We start from the raw sequence: 11,225 nt of genomic DNA, 5'->3' as shown, positions 1-11,225 counted from the left end.
ATTTAAAAACTTACATTTCGACAAGTTCGGAGTTACAGGAAATAGCTCTTGTGTGCCCATGTCCCACAGAGAAATTCAGAACTGACGGACCTGCCTCGGAACACCTGTGCATGGAAAAGGGAATCACCAGGACCCAACCTGCACCACACGCTGGGCTCGGTGGGAGATGTGTAATGCTGCTCGGAGCCTGGCCGTCTCATGCTCGCAGGTGGCCAGCCTGTCTCCTTAGGGTGAGCAAGAGGAAATACACACAACGTTTTATTTTTGCAAGTGCTGGCAGGAGATGGGAGGGTTGCTTCTTCCAAAGAAGGGCAAGAAGAAGTGGTGCCTGTCTGTGAAGTATTAGCAAAGTGGCTGGACACCTCTCCAGAAGCCTCCCCTCTGAGCTCGGTGCTCCCCTCAGCCAGAGGGCACTCAAAATCCCCGTCACCCGTGTCAAGAGAGCCAGGCTGCAGGCCACGCTTTGGACTTGGGAGAGACGCTTTCTGTCGCTGCTGCCACACAAGGCTGTGGCCTGCCGCACCCCTGCGAGTTCTGAGCCGTGCACGCTGCAGCCACTACACCTTGTTGAAAAGCCTCTTCATTTCAGCAGCGCTCACGTCTGGCGAGAGAGCGCGGGCAGCGGGACGCACACCAGCTCCCGCTGCGTTCCGCTCCCAGGCAGGCGAGTAACAGCTGCCGCACAGCCGGGGGAAACGGCGGAGCAGCCGGCGAGGGCCGGAGGCCGCAGGGAGGCGCCGGGCCGCCCGTGCACGGCAGGGCCCGGCCCGCAGCCCGCCCCGGGCAGCGCTCAGCAGCCGCGGGCGCCGTGCCGGCACCGAGGCCGCGGCGGGACGGGGCGCCCTGGGGCCGAAAGCCGCCGCGGAAGCGGTGGCGGGGGGGGGGGGGGGGGGGGGGGGGCGGTGGCGGGAGCACGCGCGCACCCGGCCCGCCGGGGCCCCGAGCCAGGGGCGCGGCGGGGGCAGCCGCGCGTCCCCGCTTGCGGAAGCGCCGGTGACTCACGGAGCCGGAGGGCGCGGCCGCCTGCCCCGCCGGGGCGGCCCTGGCCGCGCCGCTGAGAGCCGCTCATTACGGCCGCGGCCGCCGCAGCTGCCGGGCGGCTCTCCTCCGGCGTTACCAGAGGCCGCGCCGCGGCGGCCCGACGTGAGGCGCGGCCGGGGAGCTGCTGCCGGGGAGCTGCTGCCGGCGGCCCGTGCCCCGCCTCGCCCATGGCGGAGCCGCGCGCCGCGGAGGGCTGCTCCTGCTGCAACACCGACTGCCTGGAGCGGCCCCTGCGGCGGCTCTTCCGAGGGCTGGGGCGCGGCGTGGCCACCTGCCCCTGGCCCTTCGTGCTGGTGCCGCTTCTGCTTTCGGGCGGGCTGGGCGCCGGCTTCGTGTTCCTGCCGCAGCGGCAGGCGAACGACATCGAGGGACAGTTCACGCCGACGTCGGGGCCAGCCAAGGCCGAGCGCGACTTCGTGCGGCAGCATTTCGCCACCAACGACTCGGAGGGCTTCTCCGCCCCGCGGCTGCCCACCGAGGGCGCCTACGCCTCCCTCATCGCCGTAGCGGCGGAAGGGGGCTCGATCCTGGAGCCGGCGGCGCGGCGCGACGTGCTGCGGCTGAACCAGCTGGTCACCGCCCGCGGCTACGAGCAGCTCTGCGCCCGCAGCGACGGCGTCTGCACCAGCCCCAACCCGCTGCTGCCGCTGCTGAGCGACGCGTCGGAGGCCGTCCTGGGGAACCTCACCTTCCCCGTCAGCCACGGCGTTTTCCTGGGGGCCGCGCTGGGCGGCGTGCAGACGGGCGCCGGCGGGCGGCTGCTGTCGGCGCGGGCCCTGAAGCTGATGTACTACCTGCAGGAGGACGGCCCCGCGGCGGCGGAGAGCCAGCGGTGGCTGGAGAGCTTCCTGCGGGACGTCCCGTCGGAGCTGGCGGCGTTGGGCCTCACCGCCATCCAGGTAACGGCGGGGCGGGCAGAGCCGTGCGGCGGCCGGCGGGACCCGAGGGGCGCAGGTGGGCCCGGGGCCGGCGGAGGGCCCGGCGGGTTGCGGGGGCCACGGGGACGCCTTTGTGCCACCGTGGTGTTCGGTGTTGCCCCTGCGTGTGTATAAAGACCGAAAAGAGTTGAAGTGCTTCATCTATTTCCCTGTTGTTTTAACGGCAGGTGACTTACTTTACCTCGCTGTCCAGACAAGAGGAGTTTGAAGGAAATACCAAGAGCGTGATCCCACTCTTCTCCATAACTTATTTCTTGACAATAACCTTTTCAATCGTCTCTTGCCTAAGGTAAAGTGGCTTCTAAGCTACAGATCAATGCTGAGTGACCTCCGCTCCTCTTCACCTTGCCTACACTGGTTTCTGCTCTTGCCGAGTGAAGCCGTTCTTGAAGCTACAGGCTTCAGGTGCCGTTTAGTAATGAGCGAAGTATTTCTCTGCTGTTTCTCTTCTGCTTACACATACTTCCCAGCTGCTTCAGTGGGGTCCGTGATAAGTACCAGGTGGATAGACAAACAAGCGTTCAGTTCAGACATGCACAGCTTAAATGCTAGTATTCATTTGTCTGTTCTCTGAAGCCGTCAGTCATTTCTGCAGTCCCTGCCTCCTAAGAATGCTTTCTGTAGCTAATGGGTTTGGAACTACTTAAACAACCCCCTACTCTTTATGTTTTTAAGAGGTCTGAGGTGCTGTAGCTTTGGCAGTGAAAAACAGTGCCAAACTAAACGCTTTTAATTATGAAAGGGATCTGCTTTACCCTGTGTGGGAAGGGGGCCAGAAGTGTGATCCAGCTGGCCTGGCAGTGGCAGAATTCTGCACAAGCACTTCTGTTGAATAAAACTTACCAGTTCGATTTGGCAAACCCCATGGAGACATTCGCCAAAAAGATGCATAGAAGTCAGAGAAGTCATAATCTGGGGGAGGGAAGAAGTAAGTGGTGCTATTGGTAAGGTTATTCTACTACTTTCCTGCTTCACTTGCAGCTTTACCCTCATCCTGCCCACAAGATACTAATTCTTTGTAAAGATAGTTAAGAGGAAGGAAGCAGGGGAGGGAGGAGGAAGTGTACCATGTTAAGATCCATTTGCACCTTTTTTCTGCCATCGGCTCAGTTAAGGTGCAGGTGGATGAGCGTTAGCTTCATAGATGGCTGCGGGTCTGGGTACAGCTTTAGTTACTCTGCTTGCTGGTGGAAGCAGCCTTAAGACCGTAGCCTGCCCTTTCTTTGTGCTGGTGGAACATAAACCGTTGTATATTTGACAACTGTACGGCAGTGTTTGTGTGCTGCACTTGAGAAAGAGGCTTCTCCTCAGAGGGTGGGCTTTAGCACTTGCATCAAGCACCATGCCCATCAGGCTATACAGTTTTGGGATACTGGCCATCTCACGTACAGTCTGGGTGAGCGCAGACAGAGCAAGGGTGGGTACGCCAACACACGCTTCTTGCCTTGGAAGCGGGAGATTCTCTTAAAGTTTAGAAATGGTCTACAGGCTGGAAAATACTGCTAATCAGGCAAGAGGCAGCTCTTCAGCCCCTTAGTGTGGTGCAAAGTCTCCCACTGAGAGTGTTTCATGGGGAGACCTTGAGCCAGCCCTCAGGACCGTCTTGGTAAATGGCTGGTAGCCAGTCTGTCTGCTGAGAAGGCATCTCTACACAGCACTTACTGCCTTTGAGATGCTTCCGTACCACACTGATATGCTACACTAAGAACCTGCGTAAAAGGGAAGAGCTTCTAAAAATTCATCACTCTTTGGGTCACCCTAAATCTGGCCTCTCACTGGTAAAAGCTTGCGTACCTTCTCTTTGCCAGGTCTCTTGTTACAAGATCAGTACACATCTGTACTCTTACGTATAGAACTGGCCTGTAGTAGTAATATATTTAGCACCTCCTGTATAAATCAACCTTACCCAATGCATGCGTCTGGGAGCTTTCCTAGCAGCTTTCATCAGGAGTTCTTGTCGTAGACGAGGTATTGTTGGTATCTGTGCACTTGTCACGGCAAACCCATTGGTGAAATATTTGACATGTAACTAAGATATTCCTTAAAATATTTTCAGACTGAGCTGTATAAGAAATAATATCTGGCTTGCATGCTGTGGAGTGATTTCAGCCGGTTTAGCTGTATTAAGCGTCTTTGGATTGATGCTCTTCTGTGGAGTGCCGTTTGTGGTCACTGTAGCAAACGCACCATTTCTTATTCTAGGTAAGTATAAAAAGTGGGTTTGATTCGGATACGAAGACTAAAACGGAGTTAAAACAACCCGATGGTGTTACTTTTTTACATGAGCATCAGATCATACGCACTTCCACCCTGCAGGAGGTGCAGCCGCTGCCGAGCTGGGGCCAGCAGGCGAGCCGCTCGGCTCCACGTACCCCCGATGGGGCTGGAGCCCAGCTCTGGCAGAAGAGCAGCTTTTCCCAAAAACCGATGCCTGCTCTAGTTCCACTGCTACAGCATGGAAATCATAAATGAGAGGGTGTTAAGGTTAGCACTTCTGGCATAGTTTTAGCATCGCTGGTAATTTAGCCATGATGATTAATCATTTATTTGACTAATGCTAATACTTGAGGTGTGCTCAACCAAGTTATGTCACTGCATTCCCCTGTATCATCCCCTGCTGTCTTCTCTAGGTGTCCTGTAAGCATTTACATATCTCATTAGCTCTGGATAAGTTTGTCTACCTGAAATCAGTCTGTTGTTATTACTGTTTTATGGGACTGCTGGATTCACCAGCAATTTAAGCAGGTGTAGAGGTCTTGGCCAAACCATCCACCTCTCGACTACCGCTTTTTGCAGTGCAGTGAGAGCTCCCTGCTTCTCTGCTGTTAGGTAGCCTTGGGCCACCTCAATGGCGGCACCATGGAACATGTGTCCAGTGCACAACTCGTGTCACACCAGAACTGACTTAATCCAGTACCTGTGTTATGAAGTGAATATGGGAAGTCATCATAAGTTTTCGTATCCCATTTTCAGAGCATAGTCTTTAGCCAAATAAAATGGGGCCTGAATACGGCTTAAGCAATGAGCAGGGCTGTCTGTAATTTGAAACAAGGAATCCATCTTTTTGTTAAGATGTGAAATTTCCTAAGCCATATCGTGACTATGTACTAAACAGTCTCATTTAGCTATACAGGTGATGTGCCGTTCATGCAACCAGTCCCCTGCATCATTTCTTTGTTTCCTGCGTAATTCAAATGCATTGTGTATTTGCTTGTGTTTGCTTTTCAACTGCAGAGGCTCTACATTTCAGAAAAACCCTTTTGTATACCTGGGGAAGGGCTTTAAGCAGTCTCTTCAGAGCTTTATAAATTAATATGCAGACTTTTGTCTTCCTTGCATTAAAGCAAACGAATTATCAGTACATTAGGTAAACTGCTTTGAAGCCTGCCTGCTTTCTGGAAGTAGCCTGGCTCACTGCTCACCATCCAGTGGTACCTTTTGACTGCTGCTTATTTCATCTTTGCATGTCTACTGGCAATTGCCCGTTCAGGCAGCACATGGTGATTTCATGTATTCTTTTATGCTTAGCTAGATCATTTGTGCTTGCTCCCCTATTCACGCGGTCTTGCTTTCCCATTTTGTGTGATTAATTCTCAGGGAATAGAAGAGCATTTGATAGAGTAACACTGGCAAACCCCTGAAAGGTCTGTGATGAAAATCTCAAAGAGTTAGCAGAGCTGAGAGAAGCACATCAGCAATTCCTTTTTGGGCTTCAGCTCATTTATGTCTTAGCAAAAACTCTAGGCTAGGGCCCAATCTTCCTGGCAGGGTTTCCGAGGACTCTAGTGGGTAATATTTGTACTGATGTGCTCACACATATGTGAAGAGAAAAGAATAATAAATCATGAATAAATGCTCGAAGATAAACCGGAGAGAAGGCAAGTGGAGAGCAAAGAGTATAAAAAAGTGGACCAGTGGAAAACTGGGATCACTGTTCTCCTGGTCTGCCAAAGAAAAAGCAAGTAATTTGCTAAAAAAAAAATAACAAAAAATAAGAAAAAAATTTCTGATTTACTGCAGTGATGAAGAAGAGATTCAAGAGATAATGGGGGGATGCTTCCAGGGATAAGGATAGTTGACCATCAGAATAAGCAATGTATTTAAACCTATGTAACCTACATCACTTGGGCAGCAGATACAACACACTCGTCAGAGATGGACCAGGTGTGCTCAGTCCTCCAGCAGAGTAGGGTGAGGGATCAACAACCCATCAGATCACCAGGAGTTTCTGCAATGTCATAAATTCAGCTACACTCAAAGGATCTGTTTTCCTGCATTTATTTGACTTGCATCAGCACTAAAGCAGTTCATAGCCTAACTGTTTTTCAAAATTTTATGTAGGTTTCAATGTGATGAATGTTGTACTTTTGTTGGGTGTTAGTGGAAGCTGCCATTTGCAAAGCAGCATTAACGTTTGCCCCCTCTTGCAGGAGTTGGTGTTGATGACATGTTCATCATGATTGCTTCCTGGGAGCAAAGTTTAAGAAAGGGGAAATCCGACGTTAAATCTCTGCTGGCTGAGACTTATGCAGAAGCAGCACTTTCGGTGACCATCACCACTCTCACAGATGTTTTGGCCTTCTACATCGGCACCTGGACTGCTTTTCCATCTGTGAGATCATTTTGCCTCTATACAGGCACTGCTTTTGTCTTCTGCTATATATATACCATGACCTTCTTTGGGGCAATTATTGTGTTAAATCATAAAAGGGAGCAAGGAAACCGACACTGGCTGACTTGTATGCCTGTGGGAGTGGATAAAGATCAGGCTGGGGAGTCCTGCTTGTACAATGCTTGCTGTATAGGCAACTGTTCTAGGCAGTCATCTCAGCTGGAAACCAAACAGCCAGAAAGTGAACATCCAATGATCATATTCTTTAAAGAATATTATGGTCCTTTTTTTACAAACAAATGGGTCAAGCTACTTGTGGTGTTGCTGTACGGAGCATATTTGGGGGGCAGTATTTATGGGTGTACTCAGATCAGGGAAGGCATTGATCTTCGAAATCTGGCAAGTGATGACTCTTACATTATTCCATACTATGATGACAATGACAGGTACTTCTCAGCATACGGACCTAGGGTCATGGTTGTCATTACTGAAAGTGTAGATTACTGGAATGAGACTGTTCGTCTTGGCATTGAGAACTGCACACAGAATTTAGAGGGAATTTCCTATGTAGATAAGAACCTCTCAGAGTCATGGCTGAGAGTGTACACAACACTGGCTGGAAGTGGTTTAATAAATATAAGCAATAAGACTCTTTTTCTTAATAACTTACGTATACTGTTCAGCATTGTTCCCAGTTTTAAGTGGGATGTTAACGTGACTCAGGATAAAATAGAAGCTTCACGTTTCTTCATCCAGACAGTGAATGTGACCTCAGCCATTGATGAGAAAAATCTTCTCAGTCAGTTAAGAGAGACAGCCGAGCAGTGCAGTATTCCAATGATGGTGTACCACCCAGCGTTCATCTACTATGATCAGTACCTGGTCATAGTGCAGAACACCATTCAGAACATTGTCGTTGCTGCTGGGGCAATGCTTATTGTCTCTCTCTTACTTATTCCCAACCCACTGTGTTGCTTGTGGGTGACTTTTGCTATGGCTTCTGTTATAGTTGGTGTTGCCGGTTTCATGACGTTTTGGAACGTCAATCTAGATTCCATATCCATGATCAACCTGGTCATTTGTATAGGGTTTTCCGTAGATTTTTCTGCTCATATTTCCTATGCCTTCGTTACAAGTGGGGAGTCATCAGCCAATAAAAGGGCAATCGAAGCTCTGTCCCTGCTAGGTTACCCAATACTACAAGGTGCAGTTTCTACTATATTAGGAGTAGCTGTCCTGGCTGCAGCAAAAACGTACATCTTTAGGACATTTTTCAAGATCATGTTCCTTGTTATTTTGTTTGGGGCTCTTCACAGTCTTGTGTTTATTCCAGTGTTTTTAACCTTTTTTGGAAACTTTGGGAGATCGCCCCACAATACTAAAGCTCAAAAGCTAGAGCTTAGGTTTAGAAATGATAAAGATTGTCCGTGACTAAGTTAAATGTAATATATTCTGCATTTATTGTATGTAAAGTGCGGTGACTTTCAGGGAATATAAGAAATGAAGAAAATGAAGGACAGAAAAATAAATACAACAGGGAAGTAGTGGCTTCAGGAAGCCCAGGCAAGAAAAGTAACAGAAGAGAAAAGGTAAATGGACAGAATGATTTGCATTACCATACTTCTGTGTGTGCTTGACTACAACAGCTTAATGTTAAATATTTATTTTTTGTGTGACTTTTTTACTTGAATGGATTAAAATTATTACAAAATGTGCCATCATCTTAATGGACTATGTTACAGGTTTGTCAGACAATGTGCACAGGAGGGAACAATAACTCCCACTGGTTTGCATTTACAATAACTCCCACTGGTTTGCATTTCCTGCCTTTTACCTTGATGCTGTAACTCAGCTCAGCACCGAGCCTGAAGACAGTTTCTCCCCAGGAGGCTTAAACCTGGAGGTTTTACAAGCAGGATTAGAAGAGGTCAGAACTGCCTTGGACTGCAGTGGCTTATAAGCCTTCAGGAGCCAAAGTCTGCTTAGGCTCCTCATGCAGCACAAGAAACCCTTAGGGAAGACAAACTAACTCACGTTTTCTATTTGAAATTCTTCTTTTCCTGGCATCCTGTTTCCTGTCTAAGGTTAAATATCTTGTAGCTTCTGTTCATTGCAGTTTGTGAAGGAATATGCTGTAGGTGATTCAGCCTCCTGGGTAACCACCATGGAAGACACTGTGCCATGGCATGACAGGGCAAGGACTCACTAGAGAGAATCGCACCCTCACTGAGGACCAAACTGAAAAAGCAGCTCAGGGCATCAGTCATTAAAATATAAACCCATAAATTCTATTATGTTCAGCAGCCACAACCCATCCTGTGATGTGTTGATATTGCAGAGGAGCTTTCAGTAAGAGTGAAGAATATATGAGTTGGTCTTTTAACCTGTAGGGACAAGACACTGGATGAAAATTCTTAATTTGTCACCAATTTAATGAGCTATGTGTTGGGAATCAAATGAATGTTGGTAACTGATGTTTGTAATTTTGGAAAAACTGGTCTATGAATTATTAAATTGTTAAGTTCAAGTCTGCAGCTCTGGAACGTTACTTCTGAGAGATGCAGCAAGTGTGACAAAGCCAGGGTCCGCCTCTGTTCCGTGTGAATTTCTGACCAGTTGCATGGGACCCAATAGACAGGGCAGAATCCTTCTGTTTATTTCATGATGTCTCCATTTATGGGGACCAGGGACTGGAAATGAAGTCACTCAGGCATGAGTAATCAACTTCCAGGAAAAACTGAAAGTACTGACACTGATTTCTAGAGCAGTGACTCACAGTCTACAGGCGTTAAATTAATTTCCATTTGGAGTCACTATGAAAGCTACGTAACAAAGCTCAAGATAAATCACTGACAGCCAAGAAGAAATTGTGTGACCAGTTACTTAGTATTGGCTGAATCTGGAATGCAACAAAAGCATTTACCAAAGAACACTGGCAACTTTCAGTCCATTATTAACCAAGTTACGACAAAAAATCAAACCCCAAAACTTCTCAAAAAAAATTGATTCTGTGCACATCCTCTCAAACTGGGGGGGACAAAAAAACCAGTGTGCCAGAGACCTCAACGTGGGGTTTACCTGAAACTTTGCTATGAATATATGCATACTACTTTATGTTAGTTGCTCAGGTGCTACAGTGATGGATGAAAATAAAACCTTTAGAATGCTCTGAAGAGTAACAACTACAATCCTTTTATTAAGACGTGTCACAGATCCCTTTGTAAAAGCAAAATTAAATCAAGCACAAAGCTCTGTTGGAGGAGTGCTTAACGTGCATAAAAGCACAAGTGCACTTCAGCTGATACGTCTTTCCATACCTACTTTTATCCCTAGGTCCTAGAACAATAGGCTTTTTTGCTTTGTGGAGATTAAAACACAAACAGAACCACCAATCACCCTACCACCCACCCTCGATCTACGACAGCCTGAGAATTCTTATATGAAATTCTGTGGAAAAGGTATCCTGAACTTTCCCAAAGATTTCTATGTCCAAAGAATGTTAAGTTTCCTTCTCATTCCAGTTTTTCTGTGGAACCTTCCTACCTGGAAAGCTGCTTAAACTGAATGTGGGCCTGTTTCGTCAGCAAGGCAGCTGAATATTGTACTGTGGAAATAGCTCTGTAATAATGTTTATAAAGAAAGTAAATGTTTATTAAAAAAGTTCCATGTCTTGAAATAGTAGTCAAAGGCTGAAAACTAGTATGAATCTTAGAAGAAATCTGCTCCTGAGGTGGAAGTCAAAACCCGGTGCTACCACAGCCCATACGGTACATCACTGAATCTCCATATTCTAGCCAGCAGCATTGAATTTCCAGGACAGGGCAGTAACCACAAAGCTAGATTTAAGAAAAACAAAACCAAAAACACTCAACCCTATGCATCAGTCTCCTCCCTCCTCCCATTAAATGTTTCAAAGCCTGTATTAGTGCTTTTATTATGGCAAATGATACAGCCATTTCTGCACTGGTGAAGCTACCAGGGGAACAGGTGATGCACTCACATTGGCCAACACCAGAGGAAGGCATCTTAATAAACACTAGACCGAAGGAACAGGAGTCATGTTCTTGGGGGAAAAAAAGAGAATGGAAATTTACTTCTGAGGGAAGTAGAGTACTTTTATCTCTCGCTCGGTTCTTTAACCATGTTTTAGAAGCAAAAACAGCTCTACTTCTGGGACAGGCTTCTGAGCTTGATGGCTCTATTTTCACAGCCGGTTTAAGGAATCAAGATCTAGAAAACTGCTGAGACACTCCAGCTGACTCAGGTCTTCACACAGCAGGATGCAGCCAGAAGAAGCAGGCCCCATCTTCCACTGCAAGTTGGCATTTTCTTTGTATTAAGCTTGAGGGCAGAATTCTGGCATGTCAGCCTCAGGAATGCAGAAAACGCAGAATCATGCACCAAGTCTGAAGTTCTTATTTTATGTGTCACTGTGGTTGTGACCACTTCAGAGGGCATTTAATGAAGTCTGTCAGAGCACCTGGCTCTACCCTGCTTTCAACAGCACGAGGCTGTGTACTCAAAGGGAACTGAGGTTATTCTCACCATCTGATGGATGTCTGGAAGCTGCCTGTGTGGTTGTGCTGGGCTGACCCTGGCTGGACGCCTGGTGCCCACCCAAGCCGCTCTGTCCC

General features: G+C 48.2%; 1 protein-coding gene across 1 annotated transcript; it reads left to right on the top strand.

The window, feature by feature from the left end:
• The first annotated feature begins 999 nt into the window (after window positions 1–999).
• On the top strand, window positions 1,000–9,118 carry PTCHD3 (patched domain containing 3). The gene is made up of 4 exons (XM_040592543.1): window positions 1,000–1,940; window positions 2,147–2,268; window positions 4,036–4,181; window positions 6,410–9,118. The coding sequence occupies exons 1-4, from the start codon at window positions 1,209–1,211 to the stop codon at window positions 8,020–8,022; spliced, it is 2,613 nt and encodes an 870-aa protein (XP_040448477.1). The 5' UTR covers window positions 1,000–1,208; the 3' UTR covers window positions 8,023–9,118.
• The last annotated feature ends 2,107 nt before the right edge of the window (window positions 9,119–11,225 follow it).

Source organism: Falco naumanni, chromosome 4, assembly GCF_017639655.2.
Source record: "Falco naumanni isolate bFalNau1 chromosome 4, bFalNau1.pat, whole genome shotgun sequence".
NCBI lineage: Eukaryota > Metazoa > Chordata > Aves > Falconiformes > Falconidae > Falco > Falco naumanni.
The sequence above is the reverse complement of the archived record's forward strand: the minus strand, read 5'-3'. Positions and strand labels throughout refer to the sequence as shown.